Below are 17,595 nucleotides of genomic sequence, written 5' to 3' on the forward strand. Positions count from 1 at the left end.
AAGATTTGTACCCATACTACACAACAGAATGTTGTACCCATATTTCACAATAGAACAGCCAGTAGACACATGAAAAAATATTCAACAACAGTAGCCATCAGGAAAATGCTATAATTAAATCCATAACGAAATAACACGAACATACCTACCAGAATGACCAAGATTATAAACACTAACAAACATAAGCTGGTGATAAGAATGTGAAGAAACTGGAACATTTACATTACATTAGTGGTGCATACAACCATTTTGGAAAAAGATTTTACCTAAAGGTAGGGGTATGTCCCCCAAAACTCGTAAATGAATGTTCCTAGCAACTTTATTCCTAATGGTGAAAAATAGGAAACAACCCCAAATGGCCATCAGTCAGTGAATGCATAAACAAATGTGGCTTGGTCATATGATGGAATACTACTTAGCAATAAAAAGGAACTAATTACTGATACACACAGAAACATGGATGGATCTGAAAAACATGCTGAGCCAAAGAAGTGAAACACAAAAGGTACAAAATTCCATTTTTATGAAATTCTACAACAGGCAAAACTAACCAATAATGACAAAGTAGATCAGTGGTTTTAATTAAGGGGATTAAGTTGGGAGCAGAATGACTGCAAAGGCACACAAGACAGTTTTTGAAGTGACGGAAATGTTTTGTATTTTGACTTTGGTGATGTTCACGCAGGAGTATCCATTTGTCAAAACTCATCAAACTACACTTAATGTAGAAGTATTTTATTGTATATTAATCATACCTCAATAAGGCTGCTTTTAAAAGAATAAAATGCCTGCACCAAATTAAGCAGCCTATAGGTTTGTGAAGCTGAGTCCTCCTTCCATTTGTAATATATACCCACTCATGCTGTGGAATGGAAGAAACGTGAGTCTACAGGCAGCTTGGTGACACATCCTACGGAAGAAACAGCACATGCTTACCTGAGGTGCTACATAATATGGGGTGAACTGAGGTGTCATCAAGTCACCTTGGTCAATTTTGGCAAATCCAAAGTCACACAACTTCACTGGGGCATCCTGAAATAAAACAAATGGGAGTCACTGCTCCAGAGTTCTCGGAAAACGTTAAAGGAAAATGCAGGTGCAAGACATGTTACCTTAAGCTCTCAGGAGTTTCTAGCTGAGACCTGAACCTATGAGTAGCATGTCCTCAGCTCTGGAGACAATGATTCATATTTAGAAACTGTTCTTAGTAATACAGAAGTAAGGAATTTCTACCCACTCACAATTATCCCTGTTTTATAACTTGTAAAGGCAGCACTAAAATCAAGATGCTTCCTGACTCTATTGGCCCATTATCTCTCATCAATCTAGGGTGCTGCTTCACCCTCAACATCAGCTTCATGATAGCCAGAGTAAGTTATCTGGTGGGACACAGTGCATGGGGCATGGATTGGGGCTGGAGAGGAAAACACACCTTATGAGGGTTAACACTGAACACAACCACTAAGTTCCAAGGTAACATATAACAGCATATAGATTCCTGCCCCTTCCCAAAGTCCTTCCAAATAATATCCAAAATCTAAAGTCCTTATGTACAAACACACATCAGTGTCATCCAAAATGATCGATGCCAGGGGTATGGTACAATTTCTCTGAGCCTCTAGCAAGGAAACAGATATGGGAAAAGTAAGCTGCTTGCAGCGCTTTGGCCTAAAGCCTCTTCACCATGGATTCAGAGCACTCCAAACATATACACACCTACACACTGTTCCTGAACTATACTGAGAGTAGCAGCACTAAAATACAGAAGGGCAAGTCATCTCACCAAAGAGTTATCCTTGAAGAGCAGATTTTCAGGCTTGAGGTCTCTGTGTGCGATGTTTAACAAGTGACAGTGCTGTAGAGCCAAAGCTATCTGGAAAGGACATAATGGAGCAACCATATCTTAGAAAAGATAGCTCTTTAATTCCCCTGGTTTAGAGAACTCAGGATGTTAAAAAATGATCCTTACTAAGTCAATTAAGACTGTGGTCAGTTTTCAATTTTAAAGCAGAAATTAAGTAAGATTTCAGATATCAAGAAATAGAAATGAATTAAGCTGTATTTTGTTCAACAAAAAGAAAAAATACAACAGTAAAACAATTCTTTGTCATAATCAACTGATGGTTAAATCCTGTATGAAATGGGAAAAATGAAATACTTGCACTTCCATTAATCTGAGATGTGACAAGTACTGCAAAGCAAACACTGGGCCAGGCAGTCTTCAGAGGGCCTGGCTTCCCCCAGCAGGGCAGTGGCACTAACGCCTGACTCAAAGGAAACCTGCACTCTTCAGGGAGCCCAACTTGAAGTTCTGCTTTCAAGAACAACAGAAAGCAGCTGAATGGATTTTTCCACCTGATGTTCTAATCTGCCCGTCCCACTGGTTGAAAATGTTGCCTGTTTAGGTGGATTTAAAGGAGTTTGGTTTTACAGAAGATTATCAGAGCTCATCCTTTAGGCCTAATATTTGAAAAATACAAGCTATAATTTTTAAAATCAAATAGAACAGATTTTATCTGTTCTTTAACACTCTGTATGGAATTGCCTTGGCATTCCAAATATCAGTTCCTCCCTACCAGAAAGGAGGCATCAAAAAATGCTTGAGGCTCACAGAAAATTTGGAAGAATTTTTTCATTAAGAACCAGTTGGGCTACGTATCCTGCTTCTCTCTGCTTTGCTTGCTTGGCCTGAAGAGAAACCTTGAGGGTTTAGCTTTTTCATCTCCTCATGAGGTTATTTCCAGTTGGATTCCTAGTATTGTTTGTGACGTACATCATTCCTCTAGCAATAAAATGTGATGTCAAAATAGAGAGAACATAAAACCAGGAATAACCCAGAATTACAAAGACCTTAGACTACTATTAAAATCTGATGAGAGAAAGGTGACTCATAAGCATAAAGTATCTTATATGTAATTGCCTTAGAACATATTTTTACACCATACAGTCTTTCAGGTAGTATCACTAGCATTTTATCTCAAAGTCCAATAACAGTGCTTGGAAGCTATACGTCTAAAGATTATCTACAATCTAAAAAGGAGTTAAGATTACCTTCCTTCCAGAGTTTATTTAAATCTTATCATAGGCAAACAATTGAAAACCACTTAAGAATACAGGTTCCCCCCACCAAAGCATAAAAGGGGGTCACATTCCTCCTGTCAAGGCATCTTTTCTAATTACATAACAAAGCAGGCAATGAGAGATCAAATAGAGCTTTTCTTCAAGCTTTCTTTTATTCCCCCCAATGAAATTGTGCTTGTTAACCAACACCGTTGGCAGTTTGATTGGTACCCGGGGTTAACTTGCCTGCTTTGTTACTTGGCTGGCTTGCTTCTCTGTAAAGTGCCGGTGCTGGCTGATTCTGTGAAATAGCTCTCCCCCTTCCATCATCTCCATTACAATTAAGAGTCGAGCCCTGTTTGAAAGCATTTGATTTTGTTAAGTTAAAAAACAAAGCAAAACAAAACAAAACTGAAACATCAAGTAGCTAACCTAGATACCTCATCTACAAAGTGTTACTACTTCCTAAATCTAGTCCTACCAAGCCCCTTTGAGTTGGATCCCTTGTCACTACCAGCTGGACACTATGAATGAGGACTATCCCTGACCTAAAGGTTTCTAAGAAGCTAAAAGAAAGCAGAAGAATTAGTTTTGAAGACAATGATCCTTTTGAAGATTCTGTACTTAACTTGTATATACATTTTATGGAAGCTACACTGAAAGTGTATCGAAAACAGAATACGACTTTGTATAGGACATGAATATCAAGTCATTCAGTTGGGCTGTCTTGGTTATTCACTCTCGTGTGTGTGTGTGTGTGTCTCCCCCTCTCTACTCCCTGTGTGTGTGTGTGTGTGTGTGTGTGTGTGTGTGTGTCTCCCCCTCTCTACTCCCTGCCCCCACTCCACTAGTTTTCCATATGACCCACAGCATGCCCAGCAAGATAGCCAGATAGGGTTACACAGCTACTAAATAAAAGCAAAAATTCTCATGTTGTGAAAAAAAAATTCCGAATTTTGGTTACCACTCTTTGATATAAATGCTTCCAGCTTCCATCCAAATGCTTTCACCAACAGAGCACAATTTTAAGAAATAATCATTTGATTTCCCATTCTTCTTTACAAATTCCATCTTTTTCCATCTGGAAAACTCCTACTCACCCCCTTCAAGTCCTCGCCCCCACGTAACTGCTCTGAGACACCTCGCCTCCCTAGCCTACAGAGGGCAGCTCTCCTCCTTTGTAAGCTCAAAATACTTTATGCATGCCTCTCCTTGGTACCTATCACACTGCTAGAATAATAGGTTTACATCTCAGTCCCTTCAATGGAAACCATACCTTATTTAACTTTGAATTCCCTGGAAAAGATTTAGAATGACACCCAATGAGCTTGCCAAACATTTGGAGGCTAAAAGAATGATGTTGATTTCTTCCTTTAAAAGGAATGTCAGATTCAGCAATAAGGGCTTTTTGCCATATCAACTTCTAAGACATTGCCTAGTATAATATTTGGTCTCCTTTTGCTAATTTGAAATAGAATCTGTTTTAATTCCACATTACTCAGGGGGGGCCAGGAGAGTGGGTAGGGTATAGATGAAGCACGGCTGGCAATGAGTTGATAACTGTTGAGGCTGGGTGATGGGTACTTAAGGATTCATTACATGATTCTCTTACAAATGTTTGAAAATTTCCAAATTAAAAAGTAAAGGAGAGAAGAAAAAGAAAGAGGAAGGGAGGGAGGCAGGCAGGGAGGGAGGGAAGGGAAGGGAGAGAAAGAGGGCACAAAAGAAAAGAAGACCCCACTACACCTTGGCTTACATATGGAGAGGTGGTCATGTGATAATGACCCTGTGTAGTCTTACCTGGGGCTGGACTCATGAGGAAACTGTACACTGTTAGCAAACACTTCAATGATTTGAACTATATTTGGGTGTGTGGCACACATCATGTGCAGACGTACCTTAAAGAAGAACAGAGGAAATGTTTCTGTACATAGGGGATGCCAACATTTTCTCTCCAAACTTTCCCCCCAAAACTGACCACACTAGGCCCGTGGATGAGCCTATTACAGTAAAAAACCTTATCACCTGGAATGATGTAAAAAAAAAAGTGTTTTCATACAGAGATTACCTCCTTAATGCTCTTTCCATGAAAAAAAACCTCGCCAACAGGTTTATTTACTTCTACTGTCCTATCTATTAGCAAATGAAAAATTTGGTAAATAATACATCTTATTTCAGAAATTATTCATATATCTCTAAGCAAAAGAATAAGTCCTTCATTGCATATTATTAACATGTCATCACCACATCCAAATAATTTTAAACAAATGCCTATTATTAAAAACTAGAAATACATCCTCAGAGTTCTCCTGCAACATCTTTTCAATACACTATTCACTAGAACCTTCCTCATACTATTTTATCTCCACTCTTTAAAGACCTTTTCCAATAAGCAAAAGCTGAAGTAAACCTGAGTATTTTGGGGTATAAGAATCGCATTAATTGAAAAAGAACAAAAGGTGGTTTGAAAGGAAGCAAGACTTCACTAACAGCTTTTGGTATTGATGGATGAAGAACTGCTTTATAATGATAACATGGAATAGCAAAAAGTATGAATATAAAGAGAGTAAGTATGAACATAAAATGCTTTGTGAATCTCTGTATTCTCTCCATGAAGCTGCCTTACTTGTAAAGAGAATAATTCTTAGGCACTTCAAATATTTAGGCAAATCAAGGCAATAAAGGACCATACCTCATTTCTAGCTTTTGGACGATCAAAAAGAATTTTCAGTGCAAACCGTTCTTGGGTAGATTTCTTCACACAGACTCTAGATTTGGAGAAAAAAGTTCAATCAGAAATTATCTAAGTTACAGTGAAAACTAATTTAGCAAGCTGTTCTTTGAGAACTGTGCTTCTAATCAAAAATATATCCAGGCACATCAGAACAAACTTGCCCCCAGGTCTAGCAGATGGAAAGGCAGAAAGGCATCTCGCCCACCCTTCACAGGCCTTAGACATGTGAAATCAACTTGATGCTGGCCAAGAAAGACAAAATGGCCTCTGCTGGCTACAAGTGACTCATACAGTGGCTCCATGGTATCAACATCTTAAATGATTCTGTTACAGATCATGTGACTTCGTCACTTAAATATATTTCTAAATGGATGAGAAAAAGCCTATCATAAATACCTCTGCTTGTTAAATTAAGGCTGTTTCACAAATCTGGCAAACCTAATGCTTCTAACTTAAGATGTATTTCGAACAGGTCCTCTTGAGAACAATTGTGTCATAGTTTGCACATGGGTCTCTTACCTAACTGGACCACTAATTCCAGCTCCCAGCTTCTGAGTCCAATTGATATTGTATTCCTCTAAAATGGAGGTTTCCTATTAAAATAAAAATGGAGGAGGCAGAGAATGATTCTCCAGTTAAAAAGCTGAATAGTTAAGCAGAGGTGGGACAACAGAAAACCTTAATGCTCAACATCTCAGCTTCTGAAAGAAGCTGATAAGTAGAGCTTTGTGTAGGGCTTTATAATTACACATTTCGCCTACAGGACTATGCTAGGCATTGCTTTCCAACAAGAGAAGGCAAACTTTAGGATAAAAAGAAATTCTTCAGCTCATCTGCAAGGTCCATGTGAGTAAATACTCGTGGTTTTTTTTTTTTCTTGAGTGTGGGAAGAAGATATTCTTTCAAAATGTTTCACTACTAAGTACTTATTTGCCAAATGGTCAAGTATATTTTCTGAGATTCTAGAAAGACTGGTCTGATATATGCTGCTATGATATAGAGGTCTATATCCTTGAACAAGTTGATCAAATTGGAATAACTGAATAAATTAAAACTTAAAAGTTCAAATAAAATAGTAATAAATATTGTAGTACATTTATCTAGTTTTCAAGTGCTATTTTGAGTACAAAGATATTGTCACATTCACTGTATAACTATATTCTTCACAGTTTTAATAGATTCCAATAGCTTTCAATAGTTCCAGATACAGCCTCTACAGTTTAATTAAAGTTTTTATTGAATTACTGTGTAGTCACTAAATATTGAGCTTCTGTTGCCATATGTTTTTAGGCAAGAAAGCCATACACTTAAACTGTGGTAGGCTAAAATTCATTTTTCAGGGTTCCACTAGTAGAACAGAAAACCGACTACAGACCTGGAGAAATTAGGCCAAAACTCATGAGACTATCAAATTGTTTTGTTGCAATGAAAATCTGATAGATTATAATTAGCAACAGAATCTTGATTCCCAGGTAGAGGAACAGAATATTTGTCCATGTAACACAAACTCAATGAGCAGTTAGTAAGTGCCAGACACCAGGATAAGTTCAGAGATGAAAACAGCTTCTGTCCAATGAATATGTAAGTGTATAAAACAAGTTTAGAATAGCCTTCATCTCCACACCTTCCTGCTGCCAGTTCTTGATAAAGGTTCCCATCATATAGTAAATGCTCAATAACTATGGAATGAATGACTAGAAAGGTGGACTAAAACCAGGTGATGGAAGGACATTGATTTGCAAGGGACTAGCAAAATCATTACACAAACTTTCTTCTGAAAAACTGTATATCAGGGTTAAGGAGCTTGTCAAAGTCACACAGTGAGTTACAGGCACTGATAAGACTAGAAACTATGGCTTTGGCCTCTTCCCCAGCATCATTCATCTTTGGCATCATCCCCAGCTATCAGGGGTAACTGCCCAGGCCCCTGCATGAGGATTAGGAATGAATCCTGCCCAATTAGGGAGGTCCCAGGTCTCTACTCACCATCTCCTAAACAGAATTCAAACCTACCCATTTAACCTGTCTACCTCCTTCATGTTTCCACTGCCTATCCTGCCGGATTCAGAAGTATTTGAGAAGACAGAGAGGAAGAAAGAATTGGGAAAGAAAGAATTGGAGCATAGTCTATGCTTCATGGTAGAGTAAAATTTGCCAGGCCTCTAATGAAGACATACACTCACTGGAGACTCAATGGAAAAGACAGATTCATTCTACGGAATTATTTGTTACAGTCAGATCAAAGGACTATTCATATGTCCAGTTCCTGGGATGTAAAAATAATATTAGACCAAATTCTTCACTGCACTGGTGCTTATTAAGATGGTACTCTACCTAATGGACAGCCAAGAAAGTTCAAATTATAGAGGCTCTGACTGAAGTTTTGACACTTGGCTTTGCAGAAGGTAAGAGAAGCACTACCAGATCTCTCTACAGCCCTGATCTCTGAACCCTGTTTTTCTTACGTCTGTTGTCCTCTTTACCAGGTTTAATTCTTGCACATTTGTTGATGGTGCCATAAACACTAACCAGTTCTAAGACTTCACTAAGCCCAGCTGGGCAAAAGAAGTAACATTCTCACATCAGCCGACTCTTCTATGTGTAGATGGCATATTTTCTCACATATTTTAATGGCAAAGAGAAGGTAAAAAGGCATGGGTCAATTAAGACACTTTATTGAAGAAAATTATGGACTACCTCAAATGTATCAATGACAAATACATTGACTGGGTTCTGCTAAAGAAATCTATACACTGGGATTTCCCCAGTGGCACAGTGGTTAAGACTCCGTGCTCCCAATGCAGGGGGCCTGGGTTCTATCCCTTGTCAGGGAACTAGATCCCACATGCATGCCACAACTAAGAGTTCACAAGCCACAACAAAGGAGCCCATGTGCTGCAACTAAGGAGCAGGCGAGCTACAACTAAGGAGCCCTCAAGTCACAATTAAGGAGCCCGCCTGGCGCAACTAAGACCCAGCACAACCAAATAAATAAATAAATAAATATATTTTTAATCTATACACTGTCTTAAATAAGGATATAGACTCATGGAATGAAGTACAGTTGACCCTTGAACAAGATAGGGGGTTAGGGGTGCTGGCACTGGCACAGTCAAAAATCCACGTATAGGGGCTTCCCTGGTGGCGCAGTGGTTGAGAGTCCACCTGCTGATGCAGGGGACACGGGTTCATGCCCCGGTCCGGGAAGATCCGCATGCCGTGGAGCGGCTGGGCCCGTGAGCCATGGCCGCTGAGCCTGCGCGTCCGGAGCCTGTGCTCCGCAATGGGAGAGGCCACAACAGTGAGAGGCCTGCGTACCGCAAAAAAAAAAACAAAATCCAAGTATAACTTTAGGGTCAGACTTCGTATCAGGAGTTCCACATCCATGGTTTCAAACCACAGATCATTTAGTACTGTAATCCATCTTTACTGAAAAAAAATCCATACATAAGTGGGCCCACACAGTTCAAATCTGTGTCGTTCAGGGCCTCTCTGGTGGCACAGTGGTTGAGAGTCTGCCTGCCAATGCAGGGGACGCGGGTTCGTGCCCCGGCCTGGGAGGATCCCACATGCCGCGGAGCAGCTAGGCCCATGGGCCATGGCCGCTGAGCCTGCACGTCCGGAGGAGAGGCCACAACAGTGAGAGGCCCGCATACCGCAAAAAAAAAAAAAAAAAAAAAAGACACATGCACCCCAGTGTTCATTGCAGCACTATTTACAATAGCCAGGTCATGGAAGCAACTGAAATGCCCATCGACAGATGAATGCATAAAGAGGATGTGGTACATATATACGATGGAATATTACTCAGCCATAAAAAGGAGTGAAACTGGGTCACTGGTAGAGACGTGGATGGACTTAGAGACTGTCATACAAAGTGAAGTAAGTCAGAAAGAAAAACAAATATCGTATATTAACACATATATGTGGAATCTAGAAAAATGGTACAGATGAACCAGTTTGCAAGGCAGAAATAGAGACCCAGATGTAGAGAACAAACATATGGACACCAAGAGAGGAAAGTGGGGGGTGGGGGTGGAGGTGGGATGAATTGGGAGATTGGGATTGACATGTATATACCAATATGTATAAAATGGATGACTAATAAGAACCTGCTGTATAAAAAAATTAAATTAAAAAAAAAACCCAGAGGAACAGGCACAAAAGAATAGACAAAATGGATGTTATGAAAATTTTAAATTTTGTGCATCAAAAAACACTATTAGGGGCTTCCCTGATGGCACAGTGGTTGAGAGTCCGCCTGCCGATGCAGGGGACACGGGTTCGTGCCCCGGCCCGGGAAGGTCCCACATGCTGCAGAGCGGCTGGGCCCGTGAGCCATGGCTGCTGAGCCTGCGCGTCCGGAGCCTGTGCTCCACAATGGGAGAGGCCACAACAGTGAGAGGCCCTCGTACCGCAAAACAAACAAACAAACAAAAAACACTATTAACAGTGTAACAAAGGCAACCCACAAAATTGGAGAAAATATTTGCAAATCATATATCTGATAAGGGATTAATATGCAGAATATGTAGAGAACTCCTAAAACACAACAAAAAACCCCCCAAACAACCCAATTCAAAAAATGGGCCAAGGACTCAAACAAACATTTCTCCAAAGAAGATACATGAATGGCCTAGAGCACATGAAAAATGCTCAATGTCACTAATCATTAGGGGAATGCAAATCAAAACTACAATGAGATACTACCTCAAACCCATTAGGATGGCCACTATTAAAAACAACAACAACAACAAAACAGAAAAGAACAAGTATTGGAGAGAATGTGGAGAAAACTGGAACCCCTGTGCACTATTGGTGGGAACGTAAAATAGTACAGCTGCTGTGGAATATGGTATGGTGGTTCCTCAGAAACTTAAAAATAGAATGACTATATGATCCAGTAATTCTACTTCTGGGTATAAACCCAAAAGAGTTGAAAGCAGGATCCTGAAGAGATATTTGTATGTCCATGTTCAAAGTAGCATTATTTACAATAGCTAATACATGCAAGCAACCTGAGTGCCCACTGATGGATGAATAGATAAGCAAAATGTGGGCTATACATACAATGGAATATTATTCACCCTTAAAAAGGAAGGAAGTTCTGCAATATGCCACAACACAGATGAACCTTGAGGACATTATGCTAAGTGAAATAAGCCATTCACAAAAAGACAAATTCTATATGCGTCTACTTATATGAAGTATTCAGAATAGTCAAAATCATAGAAAGTAGAATGGCAGTTGCTAGGGACTGGGGGAAAGGAGGCAATGGGGAATTACTGCTTACTGGGTAGAGTTTCAGTTCTATAAGATGAAAAGAGTTGTGGAGTTGAATAGTGGTAATGGTTGCCCAACATGATGAGTATATTTAACACCACTGAACTATACAGGTAAAAATGGTTAAGATGGTAAATTTCATGCTATGTATGCTTTACTAAAAAAATGAAAAAAAAAAAAGAATGGAAAAAAATATACCACAAGTAACCGAAAGAAAGCTGGAGTAGCTATACCTGACAACAGATAAAACAGACTTTAAAACAGAAGATGTTAATAGCGAAAGAGAGGAACTTTTTATAATGATAAGATCAATTCAAGGGCTTCCCTGGTGGTGCAGTGGTTAAGACTCCGCACTCCCAGTGCAGGGGCCCAGGTTCAATCCCTGGTCAGGGAACTAGATCCCACAGGCATGCCAAAACTAAGGAGTGCAAGTGCCATAACTAAAGGAGCCCCCCTGCTGCAACTAAGACCTGGTGCAACCAAATAAATAAATAATTATTGAAAAGAAAAACAAAAATAATAGTTGGCGATTTCAAAACCTCCACTCTCAATAACAGATAAACTAGACAGAAAATCAGCAAGAATGTAGAAAACAACACTATCAATGAACCTGACCTGACATCTACAAAACACTCCATTCAACAACAGGGGAATATATATCCTAAGTGCACACGGAATATCCTCCAGGATAAACCACATGCTAGGTCATAAGTCTCAATAAACTTCTGAAAATTAAAATTATGTAAAGTTCTCCAACAATAATGGAATTAAGCTATAAATCAACAGAAGAAAATTTGGGAAATTTAAAAATATATAGAAACTAAGTAATATGCTTCTAAATAACCAATGAAGAAGAAATAATAAGGGAAATTAGAAAATATTTTGATCTGAAGGAAAATGAAAACGCAATAAGCTAAAACGTATGAGCTGCAGCTAAAGCAGCATTTAGATGAAAACACTAAACACTGCTTTAGCTATCAATACCTCCATAACAAAGGAAGATCACAAATCAATAATCTAAGCTTCTACCTTGAAAAACTAAAGAACAAACTATACCCAAAGCAAGCAGAAATATTAAAAAGTAGAGCAGAAATCAATAAAGTAGAAAACAGAAAATAGAGAAAAATAAATGAAAACCAAAAGCTGATTCTCTGAAAGGTCAACAAAATTAACAAACCTTTAGCTAGACTGACTGAGAAAGAGAGAAAAAACACAAGTTATTAACGTTAGAAATGGGGGCTTCCCTGGTGGCACAGTGGTTAAGAACCCGCCTGCCAATGCAGGGGACATGGGTTTAAGCCCTGATCCGGGAAGATCCCACATGCTGCGGGGCAACTAAGCCTGTGTGCCACAACTCCTGAGCCTGCAAGCCACAACTACTGAGCCCGTGCACTACAACTACTGAAGCCCACGCACCTAGAGCCCGTGCTCCGCAACAGGAGAAGCCACCACAGTGAGAAGCCCTGCCGCAACTAGAGAAAAGCCCGCGCGCAGCAACGAAGACCCAATGCAGCCATAACTAAATAAATAAATTTATTTTTAAAAACAATTCCACTCTTAATAGCATCATAAAGAATAAAATATTTAGGAATAAATTTATCAAAAGAAGATCTATACACTAAAGACTCAAACACACTGATAAATAGGGGAAAGCCTGGAAAAAAATGGAGAGTTATACCATGTTCTTGGCCTAGTAGACAATATTGTTAAGATGGCAACTGTCCTCAAACTGACCAACAGATTCTATGGAATCCCCATCAAAATCCCAGCACACTTTTCTTGGTAGAAATTGACAAGCTGATTCTAAAATTTATTTGGAAATACAAAGAACTTAAATAACCAACTTAATCTTTTTATATATAGAGAAACCTTCAGTTTCCTAGGTTTCTTGGGGTTTGTTTGTTTTTTGAGATTTATTATTTATTTATTTTATTTATTTTTGGCTGCGTTGGGTCTTAGTTGCGGCACACGGGATCTTTTGTTACAGCTCACGGGCTTCTCTCTAGTTGCAGCGGGCAGGTTTTCTCTTCTCTAGTTGTGGCGCACAGGCTCCAGGGCACGTGGGCTCTGTAGTCTGCAGCACACAGGCTCTCTAGCTAAGGCGTGCAAGCTCAGTAGTCGTGGCGTGCGGGCTTAGTTGCCCCACGGCATGTGGGATCTTAGTTCCCTGACCAGGGATAGAACCCGCGTCCCCTGCATTGTAAGGCAGATTCTTTACCACTGGACCACCAGGGAAGCCCTGCCAGCTTAATTTTGAAAAAGAAAAACCAAGTTGGTTCTCATGCTACCCAATTTGAAAACTTACCATAAAGCTTCAGTAATCAAATCAGTGTGGCACTGGCATAAGGATAGTTATATGGATCAATGAAACAGAAAAGAAATTCAAACAAACAAACAAACAAAAAAAAGAAAAGAAAAAAGTAAAAGAAGAAAAAAAGAGAATCCAAAAATAAACTTATACATTTATGATCAACTGATTTTCAACAAAGGTAATTCAACAAGCAAAAAGACAATGTTTTGAACAAATGGTCTTGGAACAATTCCATTTTGGAAAAGTTTTGCCGTTTCTTAAAAAGTTAAGCATAAACATACTGTACTACCCAATAATTCCACACATAGGTATTTACCCAGAAGAAAATGAAACATACGTTCACACAAAAACTTGTATGGACAACTTTTATTTATCATTTTATTCACAATAGCTAAAAACTGGAAACAATCTAAATGTCCATCAACAGGGGATAAACAATAAAAACATTCCTCAACAATAAAAAGGAGTGAACTACTAATGCATGCACTAACATGGATGAACCTCAAAAGTATAAGTAAAAGAAGCCAAACACATAAGACTACATATTATATAATTTTGATTATTTGGAATTTCTAGAGAAGACAAAAGAATAGTGACAGAAAGCAGATCAGCAGTTGTCTGGGGTGGGGAGTCACAGTAGAGGCTGACTACAATGAGGCAGAAGGAACTTTCCAGGGACAGGGGTGGGGTGGGGGAGACGGAGGTGAGATAGAAAAATTCTAAAACTGGATTGTGAAGACAGATGCGCAGCTCTATAAACTCACTAAAAATTACTGAATTATATACTTACCTTGGGCGAATTTTATGGTATGTGAATTATAACTGCAATTTTTTTAATGTTTTTAAAACTAAGAAAATGAATTTTCATTAAGTTCATAAAGTATTAAAAACTCTGCCATATACAACAGAAAACAAATATGTAAGGCAATCTCTAATCCCAAAACGTTCATTATCTAGGTTTAGCTAAGTGACTTGGGAGCAGTGAAGTCATGGCCTATGGCATTAGAGACAGAAATGAGAAGACAGTCTATGGTTGTAGCCAGTTGGCCTTATCCTAATACCTTGAAGAGTAACAGGATGAGATCTTAAAGTCCAATCCACCCACTCTCAGGTAATCAGGCAGCAGAAGTTTAAATGTTGTGGTGAGAACCCAGGGAAATAGCTTTTCCAGCTGAACTCCAGAGGTCTCAGTTCTTACCAAATGAGGGACAGCCTCAAAAAAGCAAAACAATGAATACAACACAATGCCACAGACCAAAAGTTTTATTTGATGTGATGCTGGCTTGCTGCCAAGGGAACATATCCTCGTCAGTACTGGTTGTTAGATCAGATATTTTCAACTCCACTAATTTGTATTGGTTGGACACACCCAAAATAGTAGGAAGATTCACCAATGACCTATTAGTAAGTACATGAAGAAAAGCTAAAAAGTTTTAAGAAAACTAAGTTGGACAATAGTGACCGACTGAAGAAAACCCCAACTCTTTCTAAACCATTCTTAGGTTGCTATGAGCTAATATCCATTGAGTTCTTACTCAATGTTAGGTACTGTAAGCACATTTAGATACATGTGCTTATTAAATTCTCAAAAAAACCCTAAGCTGAGGAGATTCTTTTATCCTCTTCCTATGGATGAGGAAACTAAGTGACAAAGAAGTAAAGTGACTTATTCAAGGACACAGTTAAATGAATGGCCAGGCTGAATTTCAACTCATCAGTCAACCTGGAGAAACTATAACAACCACTCAGTAACACTGCTTCCCCGTTTATACATTTGCCCACTAGAACTATGTCCCTGTTCTGCTCAAAACTCTCTGAGATTTCCCCTTCTACTCAGGGTCAAAGCCAAAGTTCCTACAATGGCCTACAAGGCCCTGTGTATACTGTGGCTTCCCATCACCTATCTCTAACATAATCTATACTGACCCACTGCATTCCAGCCACCTTGTTGTTCCTGGGTCACACGAGACCCGCACCTACCTCAGGGCCTTTGTACCTGCTGTTCCCACTGCCTATAATATTCTTCCCCAAGACAGTGGAGGTTTGTTCCCTCATTCCCTTCAAAGCTCTATGCAAATGTCACCTCCTCAGGAAAGCCTTCCCTGCCTACCCTTCCTAACGTAGTACTCCCCACTTTTTAATACTTAATTATATCACCTGGCAATGTTTATTACCTAACTCCACCATCTAGATAGAAGCTCTATGAAAGAGGGACATCTAGGAGTCTGGCTTTGCACTACAAGTTGCCTAAGACAGCACCTGGCACAAAGCAGATAATACTTCTTGAATTTAAAAATCTGCCAAATATATTTTGATTCACAACCCAATCATATAACTTTAGGCAATTCACGCCGCTGTACCAATAAAATCCAAACCAAAAGAAAAAAAATGTATCTATCAAAGTAGTCTTTTAGAACCTTTATTTCTACTATTTAAAGTTTGATCTTCCTTAATGTGTATGTTCTGTTTTGATGCCTCGTTTAAATGGTGAATTTTCTTTGAAGTGACTGATGACTTCTATAAACTTTACCACCCCCAAAATTGTTAGATGTGTAAGTTATTAATTAGTTGTTGACTGTAGTGATTGTGTCTTGATAGGGAAAATAACCCCAAGTTGCCTGTCCCTCAAGGGAAAATGAAATTCTTAAATGCACAGAGTTGACCTAATACTGTAAAATAAGTAAATAATACATATCAAACTTTAAGATTCAGTGTTCAATTCACATAAGAACCTAATTTCCTAAGTACAGCTAAATAATAAATTTCTGACTCCTGTGACTGAATGCCTCAATGTCTGCCTGTTTAAAAAAGAGTAAAAAGCAGGTTTTAAAAAATGTGTCATTTTATTTGGGTCACTTTGGAACACACATATTTGCTTTTATTTTGGTTAACAGAGCAGTAACTTACAGGACACCATTAGCTCCTTCTAAATAAACTTAGCGCTACCTAGGAGGAGAAGGAAAAGGAAACAGGAATAGGGGAGCGACCACACGGAAAAGTGAGAACAACTTATTTGCCAAAGGACAGGTCTTGTAAGAAGGCGATCACCTCCTTCCGCAGCAGCAGATTTAAAACAAATCTGGAGCGATGGGTAAGGTCCAGCTCTCCAAGTGGTGTTGCAGCAGATCATCTGAAAGCAAATTCTAATGGCACTTGGGGAATGATCGAAAACAGTAGTGGGGCCCCCTCCGTCCTACTCACATCAAGTATCTCCACGCCACTCACCTTCCATTCTAGCGAAGCGGGGAATCATATCCCTGCTTTAAGCAGGTAAGTCGGAGAGAGTCGGATGTCCCTCCCCACACACACAAACCCTTCGCCCCAGTACTGTAAAATGCAGTCCACGGAACCCAGTGAAAACCGAAACCCGGGAGTTGCTCCAAGTTCTCTCCGCTTTCTGAGGTTGGAGCCGAGAGGAATGTCACAGAGACAAAGCGGGGAGGAAGGGGGCATCTCCCCCTTACCTTGATGGCTTTCTCCATGTCGCGCTCTTCCCACATGCTCCGCGGGGCCCGCACGGCCGGGAGCAGCGGAGGCTGCGCAGCTGCCGGATCCCGCCGCAGCCGAAGGAACAAGGGGCTCAGCGCTCGGGGCCCTGGGTCTCGGGGAGACGGGCAGCAGCCGCCCCCGGGGACCTGCGGGGATGACGGCCCCGGCGCCGGCTCGGCCTCGGCGGGCGGCTCTAGGCTGGGGGCGGCGGCGGCAGCGGCCCCCGGGAACAAGCCTTTGTGCTGGGCCCCGCGCGGCCGCCTCCCGGCCTCATCCCCGGCCGGGGAGGCAGGCTCCCGGGGCAGGGCGAGGCGGGGAAGGCCCCGATCCGGGGCGATGTGCTGGGGCCTCGCGGGGCCGCCGCTTAGGCCCGGGCTCGCCAGGTCCTGAGTAGGAGCCTGCGCCTCCGCCTCCGCCGCCGGCACCGCCGCGAAACCGAGGCCGAGCCCACCGCCGCCGCCGCCGCTGCTCCCGCTGCCGCTTCAGCGCCACACATCGCCGGGACACCCGCGCCGGGCAGCCCCGCCAGGCGCCCGCTTGCCGGCGCTGTGCCCCGCCTGAGCTCCGGGCCGCCTCTCCTGCCGCCCGACTTCGTGTCCCCACGGCTCCACGCGCCCCTCGTCACGGTCAGCTGCGGTTTCCGAGCCGCCCCCGAACCAAGCAGTTGACTTGCAGGCGTCCGCCAAGGCCTCCCCAAGGTGGCGCCACACCCAGGATA

General features: G+C 41.0%; 1 protein-coding gene across 4 annotated transcripts in view; it reads right to left on the reverse strand.

The window, feature by feature from the left end:
• Positions 1 to 17,359, reverse strand: part of MAPKAPK5 (MAPK activated protein kinase 5) — a 39,540-nt gene extending 22,181 nt beyond the window's left edge. The window contains exons 1-7 of one of the 4 annotated variants that reach the window (XM_082667599.1): positions 16,853 to 17,358; positions 6,314 to 6,387; positions 5,753 to 5,828; positions 4,861 to 4,958; positions 3,307 to 3,415; positions 1,784 to 1,873; positions 937 to 1,032 (exon numbers count right to left, since the gene is read on the reverse strand). In XM_082667599.1, coding sequence (XP_082523725.1) covers positions 937 to 1,032; positions 1,784 to 1,873; positions 3,307 to 3,415; positions 4,861 to 4,958; positions 5,753 to 5,828; positions 6,314 to 6,387; positions 16,853 to 16,888 — 579 coding nt within the window. In that variant the 5' untranslated portion in view covers positions 16,889 to 17,358. Of the gene's footprint in view, positions 1 to 936; positions 1,033 to 1,783; positions 1,874 to 3,302; positions 3,416 to 4,860; positions 4,959 to 5,752; positions 5,829 to 6,313; positions 6,388 to 16,852 lie in introns of all 4 variants that reach the window. The other 3 variants (XM_082667598.1, XM_082667597.1, XM_082667600.1) reach the window with 3 other exon arrangements.
• Positions 17,360 to 17,595: the final 236 nt, after the last annotated feature.

Source organism: Grampus griseus (genome assembly GCF_964374135.1).
Source record: "Grampus griseus genome assembly, chromosome: 12".
NCBI lineage: Eukaryota > Metazoa > Chordata > Mammalia > Artiodactyla > Delphinidae > Grampus > Grampus griseus.